Genomic DNA, 21,309 nt, shown 5'->3' with positions numbered 1-21,309 from the left:
AGCACCCGGAGGAAACCCACATGAACACAGGGAGAACATGCAAACTCCACACAGAAACACCAACTGACCCAGCCGAGGCTCAAACCAGCAACCTTCGAACGTCACCGTGTCGCCCCAAAATATTAAGTTGTCATAACTGATTGCCACAATCATTTTTTGCGGTGCACTTGAGGGTTTATAAATGATTAAATATACAGTTTTGGCTAACTGAACTGAGGTATCACAATAACCAAATTATAACACTTGGAGCAGGAGAACTCATGTATATTCAGAGCGGGACTGAAATATCTAGTGTTTGGTGTGACAGGTCTTCGCTCACCCTCTCCAGGTCCTGGCGCAGATGAGTGAAGAGCTTCAGTCGGCGGTACAGCACGTCCTGCTCCTGCTGCGCCAGATTGTCCACCTCGTCCCTCTTCATGGACACCAGCGGCTTGTTGCCGTTGGTTTTCCGCCTCAGTTTCCAGTACTGGAAGAGGAAGTCCACGTGAGCGTCGGGCAGGGACAGGCTCTCTGCGATGTCTTTGGGATCCACCAGTGTGTAGAACTCATCCTCCAGCTCCTGCAGCTTCTGCTTGCGCTGGCTGGCTTTCTCCCGCTCCGCCTGCTCCTGCTTCTGCGCCGCTGCCGGATCCGGGACGGCGTGCCGCGGGTCAGGTCTGTCTGACTGTACGCCGCCGCTGCTGTTTGAGCGCCAGACGCTGCTGTGCTCCAGACAGTAGGATTTAAAGCGGACTTCATCATTGTCCGCCAGTGTGGTGCGCATCTCCAGACCGTGGTCAAACGCACAGGTCACGTGGAAGGCCACGGTGCAGGACGGCATGGAGCACTGTGTGGAAGAACACCCGATTAGAGACTGCATTTCATTTAGGCATGGGCCGATATTGACATTTTTTATATTGATGATTATATATTGATGACTGACAATTATACAGCTGAAATCAAAATTATTAGCCCCCCCTGAAGTGTCAACCCCTTGTATATTTATCCCTGAACTGATTTCTGTTCTCTTTGCCATGATGACAGCACAACAGGCTCAACATTAAGGACAACATTAAGATGGCCCGAGGCCTGTGTGTGAGATGCTCGGGACAGTAGATCATTACTAGCCCGATCGAGCCACTGCTGCCCTGTCACTAAAGTTTAATTTGCCTGTGACCATTTGTCAATTGCTTGCAGATACAGTCAGAATCGAAAAACAGTTTGTGTTTTGAAGCCTTCAAATGCTACCTTCTCGCTTCCTCTTATCTGATCGGATGTTGAGCATGTTATTTTCATCCGTAACAACCCGTACAGCGAAGAGACAGCAGCATGGCGGCAACATCAAGGGGTGATGCAAAAGGAAAACAATTGTTTCTAACGTCTTGGAAGCAGACATTTGCGAGGGTACGCCACGACAAAAAAAATTAAGATGTTTTGTAAAGTTTGCCGGCGGTTTGGCAGGTCAGCCATCTTTTGTTTGCAAAAAAATACCTGCACATTTTGCTACGTTTGTTTGCAAAACACTTTGAATTCTGCTCATTATACATTTATTAACTTTTTACAAATATTTAAATTCAAAACTTACAAACATTTTGACTTTTTTCTTTTAATTTGTGGCCAAGAAATATCTATTAACTTTTCTTTGGAAGACTAGTGAAAGTATTGGCAGGGCAAAGAAAAATCTGATCCACTGGTCAGTAGAAAAAATCCTTAGCGTTAAACCCTGACATAATATTAGACTAGATATTCTTCAAGACACTAGTGTTCAGCTTAAAGTGACATGTAAAGGCTTCACTAGGGTAATTAGGGTAAAGTTAGGGTAATTAGGCAAGTCATTGTATAACAGTGGTTTGTTCTGGAGACAATCCAACACTAATATTGCTGAAGGGGCCAATAATATTGAGCTTAACATGGCTTTAAAACTATTAAAAACTGCTTTTACTCTAGCCCAAATAAAACAAATCAGACTTTCTCCAGAAGAACAAACATTAGAGGAAACACTGAGAACATTTCCTGAATCTGTTCAACAACATTTGGGAAATATTGGAGAAAGAAAAAAATTAGCAGGAGAGTGAAAAATTCTGACTTCAACTGTATATCCCATAAAGCCAATCTCAGCTGCCTGATTGCTTGTATCACTGTAAAATATAACCTATATTATAACAGAGCTTAGTTTTAGTTTAAAAACTTTATTAATCCGCTTGGGGCAATTCATTTGGACATGATGGTGTTTCACATATAGCATAACAAGAATGACACACTTAACACAATAAACATCAACACTTAACAGCAAATACATCCATTCATTCATTTTCTTATCGGCTTGGTGCCTTTATTAATCCCGGGTCACCACTGCGGAATGAACCGCCAACTTATCCAGCAAGTTTGTTTTATGCAGCGGATGCCCTTCCAGCCGCAACTCATCTCTGGGAAACATCCACACACACACTCATACACTACAGACAATTTAGCCTACCCAATTCACCTGTACCGCATGTGTTTGGACTGTGGGGGGAAACCGGAGCACCCGGAGGAAACCCACGCAAGTGCAGGGAGAACATGCAAACTCCACACAGAAACACCAACTGAGCCGAGGATCAAACCAGCGACCCAGCGACCCCCACTGCGCCACTGCGTCGCCCCACAGTAAATACAAAAAACAAATAATAGTCCTTCGATCAACTACATTTATTACATGACCTAATTGCTTCAGGCACAAAAGTAAATTCATAACGATGTGTGGAAGATCTTATTGTCCTTAGACGTCGACCAAGGTGCATCCACTCAACATGTTTATTTAAGGGATGTGTTCTGTCTCCTAGTATTTTATGTGCCATCCTCAACACCTGCTGTTCGTAATAGCATGCAAGACTTCGCAGGGGAACTCCCAAAATCTCTGAACACAAATTAACGATGCCTTGAAGACGATTCTTGTCTTTTATGGACAGTGAAGAAAACCAACAAATAAAGGCAAAGGACAGAATACTTGCAATAAATGAATTGTAAAAGGTCTTCAGAATAACTGGCTCTACATTAAAAGAGTTGAGTTTCCGCAGTCTTTGCAGAGCCTTATTAACAATTGCTCTACTCTGCTAAATGCGACGCTTCATTTTGCATTTTCTGTATTGTCACGCGGTCTCTCACCTGTATGCAGGTGCCGGAGTGTTCACAGCACAGGCTGCAGGACAGGGCCCATCGGCTGGCGGGGATGTGGGAGACTTTGGTGATCGGCTCCATCTTCTCTGGGCAGCCGATGCTCACCTTTATCAACAAGTAAACAACACAAGTCAGAAAATGCTTTACAAGAAAAGTAAATCTTTTCTTTTTGTTTGTTTCTAGTCCAAATATCTGCAAATTCTTAAAATCGCAAAGCATTTTCTAGGCAAGCTAAATATCGTCTTGATTTCAGAAATAATGAGTCAAAATGAAGTGAGTTTCTCCTTAAAACAAGCAGAATAATCTGACAATGGGGTAAACAATATATATCTGTCATATATATCTGTCATATATATCTGTCATAACAATATAGCTCATCTGTCATTAAACAATATCCTATGTCAAAAGAAAAACGGTATGTGGGAGACACTAGGGATATGTGACGTCAAGGTATTAATAGGAATATCAATAATTGATAGTAATAGAGCTGGGCGATATGGCAAAAAAAATTACCACGATAATTTTTTTCATATCCGTCGATATCGATATTTAACACAATAAATGTAAAATCTTTATATCTATCAATTATATTAGATTTTCAGCATGCCAATGGCTTTGTGCAGCTGATTTAACACATTTAGTGAAATGTTTTAGCTGTCTGACAATATAAATAATAAACAAAAGAACAACCGTAATTCAGCATTTACTTGTTCAAGTTTTCAACAGCCAAAGACATTACCTACAAGCTATTGGATATTATTGTTCAACATCAGAAAAAAAAATAAACCCGATTTGGAGCAAGGTGAGTTAATAGTCACAGAGTATTCAGTTTTGGATGAACTCTCCTTTTAATGGTGAGTATGGTGAATTTAGGGTGAAATATACTTTAATGTATTTTATTTAGGGATGCTAATGATTACTTGATCTATTGATTGCCGATAACGCTTTAATTGATAGACCTTATCGATGACTGATTCAGCGTGGACATGTAAAGGTTTAGTTATGCTTTGCGCTGAGACGCATCCACGCATTACATCATCAAGTGTGTGCAGTTTACCTTATGCTGTCACCCTCTTGACATCCCATATTGCGGGTCGCATAAACCCTTGTTATGTGCATATCTCCGATATATCCGCGCGTGTTTTAACCAAATTTATCTGACAGACTGGCACGAATAGGTCTATGCAGACTCTCAATGTACAAAATGCGCATCACAACGTAAACATGCGGGGAGCCAGCCGGGGAGCCTCTCCATGGAGCTTCTGCGCTGGTTTGCCAACACTTGTTTATGTCTGTAATTTCTGAACATCTTCATAAGGGTGGTCTTGTTTTACATGGTGAAACAGGTCGTAGTGTTGCCTGCTTTTGATGACACGAGTCGTCTGTGCAGTTTGCGGCGCATGTTGCTCTGTTTTGTGTTGGATAGCGAAAAACTACGTAGCTCATGAAGTCCAGTGACGCTTCTTGTCAACAATGTCTGTGACTCTGACCTATTTTACCGAATTTCTTTCTTCCTCCTTTCAGTGCAGCTAACACTAAACTTGTACGGCGTGCGGCAGTAGGAAGGAAGGTGTGTATACATATATATATTAGTCTGTGATTTTCACCGCTGTCTCCTTATGACATGACTCCCAGGCTGAAGCTTCAGAGCACATGTATAAAAGTAAACGCTCCTGATAACTACTGCTCCCAGAATGCCGTGCACTGGTACCTCAGGGATCCATAAGGCACAGCTGACGTGAACCCACTTGGTCCCGCTGCGTGTGGGTTTCAGAGCTCCTCCTCTGCGGGGACACAGCAGACATTTGGACTGAACTCCGAGCGCACACGTCCGGCACAGCCAGTTCCCCTGCGGCACCTTCAGGATCCCGTAACACGCCTGCCGGAGCAGAACACAACACACGATTAAAGGATTAATTGAAAGGATGTAAATGATCATATACATTAGTTTCTACTGCAAACCCACACAGATTCCACAGCAGAAGAGCTGCTATAAATCAGGGCTGGCTGAGGTGTGTGTGCATTTACAGTGTGGTAGTCTGCTGATTGAATTTTTCAGCATTTGAGCTTTGGTCAAGGGAGAGACAAAACTACTGTAGATTATAACTTTTGTAGGAGAAAAGTTCTTCCTTCTCTATTGGAAATGAAGAACAGTAACCCTGAGCTGTAGCAGGAGTTATGCTTTTAACACCCAAAGCAACACCTCTGCCAGTGTGAGCATCCTTCCCTGAAATCCCCCCTGACTGTGTAACCCAGGCCAATTCTCCTCCAAATAATAACTCCAACACAATGATCCACCTAATAATGCTCATATTGCCCAACAAACGGAGGCATAATCAGAGATGTTTTCCAGCAGGACACGGATTTCAAGTGTGACCATCAGCAAAACAAACTAAATGTAGGACAATACTCCCTCTCCTGCCTTCTCCTACACACACACATACACACACACAATTGTACCTGGTGCACGCAGACGTTGCAGTTGTCGCAGAACACCATCTCGTTGCCGTCCTCTCCTTCAGGCGATCGGCACACATCACACACCACGTCCTCGTCGTACTCGATGCCCAAACCCTCCTGGTTCTCGATCTGCTGCTGCATGTTCTGCTGACAGCGGCGCTCCAGCTCCACCAGCAGCTGCTCCATGGTCAGCTCGTCCAGCTCCGGCAGAGCTGAGGACACACACACACACACACACACGCGCACACACACACTGATCAGCACTGCTAGCTCTGAACAGATAATTTATACACGGCTAATTGTGGTGATGTACTTATTTTAATAATATTTAATTAATTAACTTTTTTTATTTTATTTGTGTTTGTTTATTTATTTATTTGATTAATTAATTATTAAATTATTTATCAATTTATTCATTTATTTATTTATTAATTAAATAAATAGATAACTAATTTATGTATTTTATATATATATATATATAATTATTCATTAATTTATATATTTATTTGTTTTATTATTTATTAAATTATTTATTGTTTTATTTAAATTATTTATTGATTAAATAAATAAATTACTCATTTGTTTGGTTATTTATTTATTTATTAAAACAGTAAAATACATTATAGAAAAAAACTGTTAAATCATTTATTTGTTTATTTATTTAAATATTTATTTATTTATTAAATTCATTACTTATTTGTTGTTTCATTCTTTCAAATATTTTCTGCTTAGTCCCTTTATTAATCTGGGGTCATCACAGCGGAATGAACCACCAACTTATCAGGCTTATGTTTTTATGCAGCGGTTGCTTTTCTGTCTGCAACCCATCACTGGGAAGCAACCATACACACATTCACACACATAAACTGCGGATAATTTTAGCTTACCCAATTCCCCTATAGCGCATGTGTTTGGACTGTGGGGGAAACCGGAGCACCCGGAGGAAACCCACACCAACACGGGGAGAACATGCAAACTCCACACAGAAACACCAAATGACCCAGCCGAGGATCAAACCAGAGACCTTCTTGCTGTGAGGTAAATGTGCTACCCACTGCGCCACTGCATCGCCATTATTTATTTATTTATTTATTTTATTTTTAACAATTATTTATGTTTGTTTATTTATTGAATAATTTATTAATTTGTTAAATTAATTAATTATTTAATTATTTACTCATTTATTTACTTAATTTAATAAATACATAACTAATTTATGTATTTATTTTTATTTATATAATTATTCATTAATTCATATATTTATTTTTTGCAATTTATTAAATAAATTTTTTATTGTTTTATTAAATTTACTTATTGATTAAATTAATAAATAAATTACTCATCTGTGTGGTTATTTATTTATTAAAACAGTTAAATATATTATAGAAAAACTAAAATTATTTATTTGTTTATTAATTTAAATATTTATTCATTAATTAAATTCATTACTTATTTATTGATTTTATTATTTATTCAATTATTTATTTATGTATAACTGTTTTATTTTCTATGAAACAAAAAAAATATTTGTTCAATTGTTTGTTTGTTTATTTATTTATTTAATTGTTTGTTTGTTTTTGTTCAGTTTAATTGTGCTATTTTAGACAACAGCGATTGCTGCAATTCATTTAACAGATACAAGAGGAAGACAAACCCGTGACGGCTTTGCAGAATCGTGAGAGAGAGGGGGGGGGGTGAGAGAGAGGGATTTAAAATTCTACTTTAGCTTTCTCCATTAAAAAAACAATTAATAAATATACATTTGACTCAAGACATCTGTATCTGCATTTCTTTATAACTCCACACATTTTTAAAACCATCAATATTCCTAACATTTTTATCAGATAAGAAACCTAAATTTTCCCAGTGATGGGTTGCGGCTGGAAGAGCATGCGCTGCGTAAAAACTTGCTGGATAAGTTGGCGGTTCATTCCGCTGTGGCGACTCTGGATTAATAAAGGGACTAAGCCAACAAGAAAATGAATGAATGATGAAGAAATCTAAATATAATTACTCATTTCAATTGAATTCTTAAACACCTTTACCACACTATTGAGTCGTTATTCTTCATTTTTGATGCTAATTAAGGTACAACTAATAAAAAATATTTACAAAAACTGTTAAAGAATCGCTGAAGTGACTCCTTCTATATCAGACTAAGCATATTTCCTTTTCAAAATGGTGTTTTTAAAGCATATTAACTACAAAAACATCAATTATACACATACATTTCACAAACTGCCCCTTTTATGCAAGTCAAACTTGTGTTAAAATATAAAATCTGAACAATAACACTGAGCCAAAATTATAGAAGTGATGCAAAATATTGAATTTTTCTCCAAAAAGCCATGTTTTATATGTTTGATGAAGCTCATCTGTCATTAAACGATGTTGAAATTCTTAATCAACAATAACATTTCAGCTAACATGCCGAGAATGTGTTCTCAGGCGTTGACTACAGTAATCTCCCATTTTATTACCCAGCCAAACAACCACTAACATGCCAAGACTGAATGTTTGACATGCATTATTATTCCAATCCTGTTCTCTGGCATGTTTACAGCTACAAACTAAACTGGTTAAAGGAGACCTATTTCACCAGAATAAAATGCTCTCTGCTGTGTGTAGTGTGTGTGGGCACACAGATAATGTTCTCCAGCTCTCTGAAACTGACCCTTTCAGGCTTTGATCCTAATTGTGGTGTTTTGGTGACTGTCGCTTTAAATGCAAAAGAGATTTTGCTCTTTTCAGAAGAGGGCGGAGCTACAGGTGCATGTGCATCAGCATAGTGGCAGATTCAAAAACAAGACTAATGTCCTATGCTAATGAGGGCGAGATGGGCACTAGTGGGCGGGGCTTTCCCCCTCTGATGACACGTACAGCAGGAGAATGTCAATCACAGTGTTTCTGCATCAAGTCTGATTAGAACATTCATGTTGACCATTAGAGGCTGCTGGAGATACTCACACACTGCTCACACACACACACACACACACACACTACTGGGTTTAAACCCCACAGAAAAGCGATTTGTGACTGATAGGTGCCCCATATAAAGATGTTTGGCAAATCTCACCTAGTTGTCTGAATTCTGCATTGACCAGCTCCAGCCAGGCCACATCCAGATCATCCAGATCGTATCGGCTCAGAGGCTCAGAGATCTCCGACTGGCTCCGCGTTTGCACCGCAGAGAAGAACGGGATTCGGCTGACCTCCGGGAGCATTCTGGGGGACGACAAACACCAAACACTGACCTAACAAACACTACATGCAGTGTGATTGGCTGCTGTTTAAATGGCTGCTCTGAGCCGGCGTGTGATTGGCTGGTGTGAGCCAGTGTGTGATTGGTTGCTGTAAGCCGGCATGTGAATGGCTGCTGTGTGATTGGCTGCTGTGAGCCGGCATGTGATTGGATGCTGTGTGATTGGTTGCTGTGAGCCGGCATGTGATTGGATGCTGTGTGATTGGATGCTGTGAGCTGGAGTGTGATTGGTTGTTGTGAGCCGGAGTGTGATTGGTTGCTGTGAGCCAGAGTGTGATTGGTTGCTGTGAGCTGGAGTGTAATTGGCTGCTGTGAGCCGGAGTGTGATTGGTTGATGTGAGCTGGAGTGTGATTGGTTGATGTGAGCTGGAGTGTGATTGGTTGCTGTGAGCCGGAGTGTGATTGGCTGCTGTGAGCCGGAGTGTGATTGGTTGCTGTAGGCTGACATGTGATGGTGTGCCGTGTGCTGGCATGTGATTGGCTGTTTAGGATCTCACCGGACCACAGGCTCAGGAATGGTCTCCACGTTGGCTGGCACCTGAACGCCCTTCTCCCACTCCTGCCTCCAGGGGTCGCACAGAATGTAGAACTCGTCTGCGCTCAGCTGTGCTGAATCCGGCAACTTCATGGCTGTGATAAAGTCTGTCCGAAACACCTGAAAGAAGAACACAACTCAAGCACATCTATCTTGTTTCCACTGAATGATTTCTGAAGTAGGCGATACGGTGGCGCAGTAGGTAGTGCTGTCGCCTCACAGCAAGAAGGTCGCTGGTTTGAGCCTCGGCTGGGTCAGTTGGCGTTTCTGTGTGGAGTTTGCATGCTCTCCCTCATTCCACAGCGGAATGAACTGCCAACTTATCCAGCATATGTTTTGCACAGTGGATGCCCTTCCAGCTGCAACCCATCTCTGGAAAACATCCACACACACTCATTCACACACCTACACTATAGACAATTTAGCTCACCCAATTCCCCTATAGCGCATGTGTTTGGGAAACCGGAGCACCCGGAGGAAATCCACGCCAACACGGGGAGAACATGCAAACTCCACACAGAAACACCAACTGACCCATCCGAGGCTCAAACCAGAGACCTTTTTGCTGTGAGGCAACAGCACTGCCTACTGCGCCACCGCTTCATATGTGTTTTATACTCTAAATATTAAACACTTTCAGGAACTGAAGATGCTGATGAGCGTTAAACGCTTCATGTCCATTAATTTAAGAACTGCTGCTGTCTTTCTGGCGATCTGATTGGCCGGTTCTCACCTCAGACGGCCTCTTCTGCTCATGACGGACCCACGTGCTGCTGGTGCCAGTGTTCTTAGAGGAGCGGGACCAGGTGGTCACCTGACCTGCAGAAACACACAGGTACCATTCTCGCTTTAGAGGAGTGTGTGTGCGTGTGCTTGTCCTTGTGTGTGATCAATGTGTGCGTGTGTGTGTGTGTGTGTTTGTCAGTGTGTATCTGTGTCTGCTTGTCCGTGTGTCTCTTGTGTCTCTTGTGTGATCAGTGCGTGTGTGTGTTTGTGTATGTGTGTGTGTGTGTGTGTGTGTGTGTGTGTGCTTGTCTGTGTGTATCTGTGTGTGTGCGTGTAGGTGCTTGTGTTTTTTTGTGCTTATGTTTGAGCGTGTGTGTCTGTGTGTGTGTGTGTGTGTGTGTGTGTGTGTGTGTGTGTGTGTCAGCATTACTCACTGTCAGTGGTGTCAGAGTCGTTGCTGCTGGTGGAGTATTTCCTCCTCTTCATCTCACTCTCCATCTGTCAGGACAAGAGGATCACACTCATGAACGTGTGTGTGTGTGTGTGTGTGTTGATAGCTTTACTGGAAACAGTGTGACAGCAGGAAATAGTTCACCCAATTTTGACAGATTGATGTGTGCACTAGATTTATATTCATTCATTCATTTTCTTTTCAGATTAGTCCCTTTATTCATCAGGGGTCGCCACAGCGGAATGAACCGCCAACTTATCCAGCACATGTTTTACACAGCGGATTCACTTACAGCTGCAACCCATCTCTGTGAAACACCCAGACACACTGTCTGCTGCATGTGTTTGGACTGTGGGGGAAACCGAAGCACCCAGAGGAAACCCATGATAACACATGGAGAACATGCAAACTCCACACAGAAACACCAACTGACCCAGTCGGGGCTCGAACCCACATCCTTCTTGTTGTGAGGCAACAGCATTACCTACTGCGCCACTGCATCGCCACTAGATTTATATGTGTAAAATAATAGTCTAAAATACACAAGCACTCTTATTTTGAAATGTGTCTGCTTTGCTGTTGCTGGCTGCTCATTTAAAGCAAACCTGCAGCAGACAGATGCTCAAGACAGTTCTGGAGGGAATAATAATAGTAGAATAATAGTGAAGCATTATGATGACGGACAGACACACACTCACAGACTCACACACACACACACTCACGCACACACACAAACACACTCATTCATTCATTTTGAGGGGCATTTTTTCCTCCTTGAGAAAAAAGATCAGGTGCTCAAGCACACAGAGCCCCACCTGTGCACATTCCTGAAGACTCTTCTCATTTACTTTCATTGAATAAAAAATGCACATTTCAAAACAATTCACAGGACTTTTAAAGTTCTCATAAACCAGAAGCTGCAATCATTTTTCGCATTGTGAAGCAATTCCTAGACAAACTGAATATTAAATGAGAAAATAGTGGGCGTGGCTTGATTTTTATACTGCGACCTGATTGGCTGTAGTAAAGGATTTGGGGAGAGTTATTACAACCTAACAGACTCCTCCTCCTCACCATTTCCGTTGCCAAAACTGACCGCTGGGGGCGTGGTTAAGTATGCAAGCCCCGCCCGATACCTCAAACAGACCTAATCTTAGAATTTAACTGAAAACAAACAGGTAGTGCATTTGCATATTTCAATTTTAGATTACATGTTTTTCTTAATGACATGCAGATGAATTGTTCACCCAAAGACTAGCAATGTGAGCTAACAAAATAATTATGGTTAGTTTTGTTTTCAGTGTGGCTCACAAACATTTAAAGACAAAATAATAATAATAAAAATAATAATAATAATAATAATAATAATGTAAAAAATACTACACGTTTTCTAGACCACGCCCCGTGTGTGTGACGTCAAGCCGCCGTGTGCAGCTGAAGGGGGCGTGGTCGCTGACCTGCAGGGCTTGTTTGTGAAGCGCGTTTAGGCCACTCGCTCACTCCAAGCTGAGAAGTTGAGCAGCAGCAGCAGCAGTACTCCACACAGACTGAAGAGTTCAGCAAACAAATAAACCGCGAACGAGCCCGTACAAGCAGACAGAATTCAGGCAGCAAACGACCGACATGAGCATGAAACAACGGTCAAAAACTGCAGAAAAGGCACATTTTTTCGGCTTTACCTCTTCTGCGGAGAGAGGGTGTGATGGTGATGATGAAGATGATGATGGTGTCCTCGCAGAGATCAGAGGATCATCCGAGGCCACGCACCCTCCTCGGCCCCGATAAAAGTTACTGTGTGCGGCTGAGATGCCCGAGCCGACGGCATATTACAGCCGTCCTAAAACTGCCGCTTCAGAAAACAGCACAGCACGCTTCGTCATCCGCAAAACTGTTTCTGGTGTCCTCACATCCTGCGAAGTGAAGCTGTCGACACACAAGCGCGCTCCTCTTCACATTCTGCGTGTATTCCTGCGCGAAACACCAGCTCACACTTACAACTCTTTTGGCGCCATATTAATGACGTACCAAAAAATTTCCGTTAGCAGCGGGCGCAGGAGCCGAGCGTTGCGAGCGAGCGTCACGCACGGCGAGCGGGGGGAAACGGGCGAAAAAGCGCGTTGCGTTTACCTGTCAAGTTTGAAAATGTCCATCAAGACGCGAGCGTGAAGAAGAAAGTCTCCTCAAGCGAGCGCGCGGGGCGGTTCGCGAAAATAATCGACCATTTTACTGTGAATCCGATGGGGGGAGCCATGAACAAACAGCCGAGAGGAGGAAACACAACAAACATCCTCACTGTCAGCGCTGTTCCGGATCTCTCACACACACACACACACACACACCATCAGCGTCTCCAGATATGGCCATCTACAGTGTTTTAGAACCATACTGTAGTAAAGTGTGTATATTATAGTATTACAGCTCTGTTAATGAACGCTCCTGCATACTGTAGCATAGTGAACTGATAGACTACTGTATACTGTATAGTTTTACTACACCTTACCCACACTACAGCTGCTGAGAAAACTACTGTATTAGGTCATTTGTTTATAATACTATAGTTATCATAGCAACTAGATAGGAATCATCACAGTGTTTAGTTCAAACACTTTAGCTGTTCAAAAATATAGTTTTTAAACTATGAAACACTGGTCTATTTTTACATTAGGGATGGTTTAAATATTATTTACAACCCTTTGTTAAATGAATGTTCCAGCATACTGTATTAGTTACCTGATTACTGCAGTAAACTGGTGTATTGTAGTTTATAGTTGGGTTGTTGCTAGATGAGATTCAGATATCGCTGAAAGATCAGGAGAATTAAATTATTAAACTGCCCAGTTAATGTAACTTTTAAAGTCTACCCCAATCCTCACAGTCATGTAAAATTATGAAATATTGTACAGTGTCACAGAGAAGATTCTATATTGATGTGTGTATCTGCAGCTGTATCCCTTCTATTCTCCACCCTATAGTTGTAGTAAACTACAGTGTTTACTATAGTTGTGTTAACCACTACAGCAGATCAACTCAAGTGCTTTACTGTAGTGTGCTATTTTTGATATTTGGGATGTTTTAGACTTCTGCTTTTACAGATTAATATGTTTTCCTGGGTTTGTAAACTTTCAACATTTAGCACACTATAGGTATACGTCAATACAATACTATAGTACGTTATAGTAAACGCTGATGTTTATGAACCATACTGTAGTAAAGTGTGTATATTATATTATTTACAACTTTGCTATTGAATGCTCCAGCATACTGTAGTATTGACTAGTAACCTGTGGTGTTTATTATAGTTGCTGATAACTACAGTATTGGGTCATTTGTTCATGTGATCATAGTTGTGTTTTTATAGACTGATGACTGAGAAATGCGAGCTCTTCACTGTAGTATGCTTCAAATACACCAGTTTAAGGCCATTTTTACAGCTTAATTTTTTCTGGGTTTGTGGACATTTTACACATTTTGTATTTAAGTAAGTTTTATTTATATACACAGTTGAAGTCAGAATTATTAGACCGCTTGTTTATTTTTTCCCCCAATTTCTGATAAATGGAGAGCAGATTTCTCCAACACATTTCTAATCATAATGATGTTAATAACTCATCTCTTATAGCTGATTTATTTTCTCTCTGTCATGATGACAGTAAATAATATTAGACTAGATATTCTTCTAGACACTAGTGTTCAGCTTAAAGTGACATGTAAAGGCTTCGCTATAGGGTAACTGGGCAGGTTAGGGTAATTAGGCAAGTCATTGTAGAACGATGGTTCAAAAAAAATCTTAAAGAGGCTAATAATTTTGTCCTTAAAATGTAAAAAAAAAATTAAAAACTGCTTTTATTCTCGCTGGAATAAAATAAATCAGACTTTCTCCAAAAGAACAAATATTATCAGACATACTGTGAACATTTCCTGAATCTGTTCAACATCATTTGAAAAATATTTAAGGAAGAAAAAAATCTTAGGGGGCGAATAATTCTGACATTAACTATTGCATTTATACACATTTATTTATTTCTGATTAATCAATACTGTTAGAATCCCAAAAGCGAAATAAAGAGTTGCCAGTCTATATGGGTTTTTGCAGGGTATGTGTTGATTGATGAACTGATGGTCTTTCTGTTTGCTATCTCTTATTTGAAGTGAGCCCTGTGGGTTTCCCTACATATCTTAAGTTTAATGGTGAATGTTTCTACATTACAAAAAACATTTTCTTATAGAGTTACTCAGAGTTTTCTCTTGTTTCTAGTTCAAATATCTGAGAAATTTTAATTCTCAAGCTTGCCTGAGGACATTTTTGAACAATATGTCAAACAAAAATAAAAAATGCAGATAAAACATAACTTAATGAAGGTTTGAGCCTATAACATCCTCAATGTGTCAACCAAACACACACACACGCGCACACACACACACACACACACACACACAGATCTAATGAGTACTACAGTCAATAGTGTCACTGATACTTTCATAAAAATGTTATTTTATTTCCCTCATCACCCACCAGATATCCCTAAAGTCGCCCCATTTTTAGATTTTAAACCGACTGCAGTGACCTTTATGCTGAAGTAAAACTAAGAATAATCCATAAGCATATTTTCATAAACATCAGACTGGTCTAAAACTTGAGCAAACACTCAAAGAAGACCTGATTCAACAGTTAGGTCCAACTTAAAACTAACTAAAAACAAACTTTTTGTTTGTCCAATAAATCTAACACAACACAGATAACAATGTACTTAAATAAATGTCTGAGGCTGTACACACACACACCACACACACACACACACACACACACAGTCCTCCCAGAACACCATTGAAAATTGTTGCCATCGACTTTTATGTGTTACATTTTGAGGTTTTTAATGATGAACAGTGTCCTTTAATTATTTAATCTATTTAATTATTTAGTTATATATTTATTTATAATTTAATTATATGCTGTTTCTTTGTAAAATAAGTAAATAAAATGTGTGTGTGGTCAAATTACAATACTAAATTGTAATTGCTAAATTGCAAATCAAAGATTGTAATAAAATAATTTAATTTTTTAATTTAAAGCTAAATCAATGAAAAATAATTTAAAAGGTTACTTTACCAAAACATAAAGAAATAAATTTACTCACTACTCTCACTCAAGGGGCTACAAACCTTTATGAATTGCTTCTGTTGAACACAAACGAAGAAAACCTGTAACCATTGACTTACATTGGAAATAGAAACACCGTGGAGTCAATGGTTACAGGTTTCCAACATTTTTTAAAATATCTTCTTTTGTGTTTAACAGAAGAAAGACACTCAAACAAGTTTAAAACAAGTAAAGGGAGTTTTTTATTGTATCTGAATCGGACACAGTAAACAGCATTTTTAAATGTATTCTGTTCAAAGTAAACCGTTTAAAGGTGGCGCTGTGCCTTTAATAAGGTCTAGAAGGGATACAGCTGCGGATACTTACATCAACAATAATTAATAGTTTTACATTACTGTGAGGAAAGGGGTAGATGTTAATAAGTTACAGTTAATTGGTAATTTAATAACTAATATAAACAATCCTCTTCAAAATTAATGTGAGGGAATAGACGTTATTAAAATATGAACAAAATATGAATGGGTAACTTAATAAATAATAAGAATAATACTCAGTATAATGACTATTTTTCCATTATTGCTAGAGTTAGAGTAGACGTTAATTAAATACAGGTCAGTTACAACATCAACAATTCTCGTTCACTTCCGACCGCAGCTGTATCGCTTCTAGCAACACCGCTTTTGAGAGCGCGCTGTCGCGACCGGAAAAAGAACACCGGGGAGTGACGTCATCGCTCGTAACAATGGCGTCCATGGATGTGGAGGAGTTTATCGGTCAGAACCGGCAGCTGGCTGACCGGGTTGAGGCTTTCCGCGGGTTCTCGGAGAGCGACAAACACTGGAAGGGCAGGCGGGAGTTCATCTTCAGGAACATGGCGGACTTCCCGGAGCCGCAGGTGGATCATCTGCTCGCGCTCTCCATGGTCTGGCAGAACCACGTGTTCATGGGCTGCAGGTATGAGCATCACAACAACAACAACAACAACAACACTAGTAGAGCTAAAACAACCAGCAGCTTTAACACAGCATAAAGAGCAACACCATACAGCAGAATCACCCGATCAGAACAGCTTCAATACAGTGCAGTACTAATGCAGTATACTCCAGGACTGCACACTATCTGCTCTTTCAATACAGGTAAAGGTGGTTTTATATTCGCACATTCGCTCATTTAGCAGGCTCTGTATTGTTTATTATGCTACTTTGAATATTGGATCGGAATTAGCATGCAAGTGTGACTTGTAAACATCATTAACACTGTCTAACTGACTGTGAACAATGCTGTACTTTGATAGATAGAGGTAAAGTTGGTTTTATATTGAGATATTCAGACATTCTCCTTAATAATAATGTCAGAAAAGTATTCTTGGCAAATTCTAAATAGGGAAATCATTTACATTTACATTTACAGTCATTTAGCAGACGCTTTTATTCAAAGCGACTTACAAATGAGGACAAGGAAGCAATTTACACAATAAGAGCAACAATGAAGAAGTGCTGTAGGCAAGTTTCAGGTCTGTAAAGTCTAAGAAGGAAAGTATTAGTAATTTTTTCATATTAGCTGCTGAATCATATTAGCAGCCAATGATTATAAAAGTATAGCATTGTTCACAGTCAATTAGACAGTGTTAATGTTGTTCAGCAGTCATACTGGCATGCTAATTATGATCCAATATTCAAGTTAACATGGTAAGCAATGTAGAGGCTGCTAAATGAATGAATGTGCCAATATAAAACCAACTTCACCTCTATCATTGACAGTCATTGGCTGATAATATGATTTCCCTATTTAGAATTTGCCAAGAATACTTTTCTGACATTATACTATTAAGGAGGATGTCTGAATATCTCAATATTAAACCAACTTTACCTCTATCTTCCCATATATAGAGATTTATCTGGTCAAATTGTGTTCATTTTGCAAAATAAAAAATATTGCATTCAGTTCAATAGTGCTGATGTTGTTTTAAAGTCTTTCAGAGCCAGTATACACAAAGCTCACCACAAACTTCCTGAAATTAAATGACACTAAAACTGTACTCCTCCTTATAGGAACACCATCCACTTTAAATAAATCAGTTTTCCCATTCCCACAGAGGATTCTGTCATGACCTCCTCCCCTCAGGTTCAGAGTCTGGGGGTCACCTTTCATTCAATGCACATGTTAATAATGTCACCCGGTCCGCCTATTTCCACCTTCGACATATAAATGGTTTACATCCTTCCCTCACCCCTCACTCAGCTGCCATTCCTGTTCATAGTTTAGTCACATCCCGTTTAGATTACTGTAATTCCCTTCTGTTTGACCTCCCTAAAAAAACTCTTCATAAATGACATCTGGTACAAAACGCTGCAGCCCGCATGATCACAAACACCCCCTCTGCCTGTCCCATCACACCCATTCTACAACAGCTTCACTGGCTTCCCGGCTCTTTATGAAACACTTCTTCTCACCTTTAAAGCCGTCCACAGTCTCGCTCCTCCATAGCGTGCTAGTCTTGTTCATATGGCCACAGCTTCTCCAACACTCAGGTCTTCTTCTTCCATTCACCTCACTGTTCCTCTGTCCGCCTTGTCACCATGGGGAGCAGATCCTTCAGCCGCTCTGCTCCTCAGCTTTCACTCCCTCCTGATCTCCGTAGTTTAGACTCTCTTTCATAATTTAAACTCCAAACACATCTGTTCAGAACAGCCTACTCTCTCAGACCCGACTGCATTTTAAAGCTTGTGTTGTAGTCTATTGTTTTTATTTGAATTGATTGTTTTAGCTGTCCTGTACAGGGCCTTGAGTGTCATGAAAGGCGCCATTAAATAAAATGCATTATTAATATTAAATAAAGCAGCTGTGAATAATATAGAGAGAGCGTCACAAGTTGTGCTCATAACAGTACACCACTATAATAATGAACCTGTACTGCTTTACTGTTTATTGAACACCAAAGTCTGAATGTGTGAATGTGAAACCAACTTCACCTCAAATATAATGCGTTATTGTATGAATAGAGGCATTATAACACCATTCATGTCTTATAAACAATGCTCAGATGATGTTATACATGTAGCAGAAAGCAGTGAAAAGCATCTGACTGATCAATACTTTGACCTCAGAGGAAGCACAGATATTGCGGGTTACAGAGGTTTTTCCAGAAGGATCAACTCAAGAGTAAGAGTACTGCTCTCAGAACTGCTTATGAAATAACATAAGGAAATGTGGCATTGTTAAATGCTATTATATTGTTTATTAATGCACTATAATGTTAAAGTGTTAATGTAGAAAGCTCAGGGATGCAGTAGGCTGGCTGTTCAGCTGAATGTATGGCCAGTGAATGTGTTCAGAACAGTGCAAATAAACCACATTCTGGGCATTACCTGTTTCATGGAGCAGAATTATACAGCTGTAATCATTCAGTGTCAGCCTTTTCATCAGTTTTTTTACCTGAGCATTGACTAAAGCTGGTGTGTAGTGTGTAAGTGGCGCTGTGTTTGTGCAGATACAGCTCAGAGCTGCTGCAGAGGGTGATGGAGATGGCGGAGGGCATCGAGGTGGAGGACGCTCCAGTCTTCAAGACCAGAGATGAGATCATCAGACAGCAGAAGGTCAGAATCTACACCTGAACACCAGCACTGCTAACATCAGCGGCAGGCCTGTGCGATTTGGGGAAAACGTCTAATTGCAATTTAATTAATGTATTTATTAGACAGATACTGCCATTTCAAGCTGCGATCTAATTGTGTGTTCAAGCTTCAGCTCAATGTTCTGTATCTTAGCTTCTCATTCCTGCTAAAATGCAGTGAGTGTCGGATCAAAACTGAAAAGATATTAACTGTAATTTGACAGTTATAAAAACGCATTGAAACGTGTGCGTGTTTTATAATATGCTGTAATAAATGTAAACGTTTCTTATGATTTATCATGTATATGTAGACAATACATCAAACATCAGAGGCCTCATGTATGAAGACTTGCGTGGAAATTATGTAAGAACATTGCGTACACTCACAGCTGTAAATGTGCGTACGCAGAAAATAATTCAGATGTATGAAACACTGCGTACGCCGAATCTCACACATATTCTTTTGTACATCTGAATGAACGTGAAACTGAGTGCAACATGCACGAGCACAAAACCCCTCCCTTCCTCCGCCCACGTATGGATATGCAAATGACTCTACTTTGGGAAAACCCAACGAAAAAGCAACGGCAAAAGCACACAAGAAGAGAAACTTTGAACAGAATGTGAATTGAAGGTGCTGCTTTCGGAGGTAGACCGGAGAAAAACTGTGTTATTTGCAAGTTTGTCCTCTGGAATTAACAACAAAAGAAAAATTGAGTGGGAGAGTTTTTTTATACACAGTTGGGTCTGAACATCGCACTGAGTGGATTAAAAGAGAAATAGTGCGATCTATAGGTGTAAAATTTTGGATTATCTTTAACATCCTAAGTTGCGCAGCTCGGTAAACCCATGGCAACATGTTTTGACACGTTCAAGCATGAACTCGGTTCGAGTCCAGCGGCTGATGAACTTACTCTCCATTTTCCCCGCTACATGTCAGATTTCGCCTATATACTCTTTATCATGAGAAAGTTTGGATGGTCAACTGTATGGTACGGAAACCTTATATACTAGACATGCGGATGAACTCGTCTCATACAGCAGAGAAGACATTTGTAGTGTGCAATTTAACACAACCGCCTCTAGGAGTCGCCAATGGAAATAAAACAGACACACACAAAAAATGTGCGTACACCAGCCATGAAGCTGGCGTGGAGCTGCGCACATTCCCACGTTCAGTTCATCGTTAGTAAATCCAAACGTGAGCGATTCTGAGCGTGAAACCTGGCGTACGCAAAGTTTTTGTGCGTACGCAGCGTTGATACATGAGGCCCCAGAGCTGGAAAAGTCCTGGAATTTTTATAGTAAAAGTGTGTATAAACCCTGCATATATACACCAAGCAAACCGCTCTAGAGGTGTCGCTCCATACACACAAGCATGCCGTACTGTTTATGAAATGATGCATTGGGGAAACAGAACCATTGAACTGTATTCATAACTAATGTTTTGTCTGTCTGTCTGTGTGTGCGTGTGTGTGTGTGTGTGTGTGCAGCAGCGGTGATGCCTGAGCGACTGCACGTCTACATGAGGAGCAGGGAGATCATCAGCATCACTCATCTACTGTACATATGAGGAGCAGTTTTATACCGTGTTGTTGTTGTTTTTATTTACTGTAACTGAAATGATCAGTATAAGTCATGTTAATGCGCTGCAGTTCTTGTGCCCCAAATGCATTTATTGCATTGACTTGCCTAATGTACAGCTGATGTCCTTATCTGGTTGCATCTGCTGTAGCCTATGCAGATGATGCTTTAATAAACTCCACCGATGTGTTTTTAATGCAATAAAGCGGATTCAGAAGTTGTGCAATGGAAACACTCTTCTGATGATAATACTGCAGCTTTTCCTGCTGAATATGATCTCGAAGTGGACTGCTGTGATGATGACTGGCTATTCATTATTATAACTGGCCTGTTTTTTATGTCGTGTATTCACCTTCTCTCATCTGTGTTCTCAGATAGATTGATTATTTAGTTTTTAGCATGTATTTGAGCTCATGAGTGTCAATAAAGCCTCCGTTCTCTCCAC

The 21,309-nt window shown here is 40.2% G+C and overlaps 3 protein-coding genes across 7 annotated transcripts in view; 1 reads left to right on the top strand and 2 right to left on the bottom strand.

The window, feature by feature from the left end:
- Positions 1-12,909, bottom strand: part of jade2 (jade family PHD finger 2) — a 28,063-nt gene extending 15,154 nt beyond the window's left edge. For all 4 annotated transcript variants that reach the window (XR_012396995.1, XR_012396996.1, XR_012396997.1 and 1 more), the window contains exons 1-9: positions 12,249-12,909; positions 10,553-10,616; positions 10,126-10,211; positions 9,355-9,512; positions 8,672-8,820; positions 5,596-5,807; positions 4,847-5,014; positions 3,124-3,240; positions 320-826 (exon numbers count right to left, since the gene is read on the bottom strand). Coding sequence is in view for 1 of the 4 variants with exons in the window: in XM_692739.11 (XP_697831.5) it covers positions 320-826; positions 3,124-3,240; positions 4,847-5,014; positions 5,596-5,807; positions 8,672-8,820; positions 9,355-9,512; positions 10,126-10,211; positions 10,553-10,616 (1,461 nt within the window). In the remaining 3 variants the exon portion in view is untranslated. The remainder of the gene's footprint in view (positions 1-319; positions 827-3,123; positions 3,241-4,846; positions 5,015-5,595; positions 5,808-8,671; positions 8,821-9,354; positions 9,513-10,125; positions 10,212-10,552; positions 10,617-12,248) is intronic.
- The window catches only part of ddx46 (DEAD (Asp-Glu-Ala-Asp) box polypeptide 46), an 800,864-nt gene that overhangs the window by 437,635 nt on the left and 341,920 nt on the right, over positions 1-21,309 (bottom strand). The gene's annotated exons all lie outside the window — the stretch shown is intronic.
- Positions 16,382-21,308, top strand: cdkn2aipnl (CDKN2A interacting protein N-terminal like). Of its 2 annotated transcripts, none has more exon segments than NM_001006055.1 (3): positions 16,382-16,621; positions 19,158-19,263; positions 20,774-21,308. In NM_001006055.1, coding segments are annotated over 3 exon segments (327 nt in total). In that variant the 5' UTR covers positions 16,382-16,409; the 3' UTR covers positions 20,783-21,308.

This window comes from Danio rerio, chromosome 21 (genome assembly GCF_049306965.1).
Source record: "Danio rerio strain Tuebingen ecotype United States chromosome 21, GRCz12tu, whole genome shotgun sequence".
Lineage (NCBI taxonomy): Eukaryota > Metazoa > Chordata > Actinopteri > Cypriniformes > Danionidae > Danio > Danio rerio.
This window is presented reverse-complemented; position numbering and strand designations above follow the sequence as displayed.

What these genes read in the sequence shown, in the direction of transcription:
- cdkn2aipnl (XM_005170293.4), top strand. Translation starts at nt 16,410, where the DNA reads ATGGCGTCCATGGATGTGGAGGAGTTTATCGGTCAGAACCGGCAGCTG. An exon ending in CACGTGTTCATGGGCTGCAG is followed by an intron (nt 16,622 to 19,157) that starts GTATGAGCATCA and finishes GTGTTTGTGCAG; the next exon opens with ATACAGCTCAGAGCTGCTGC.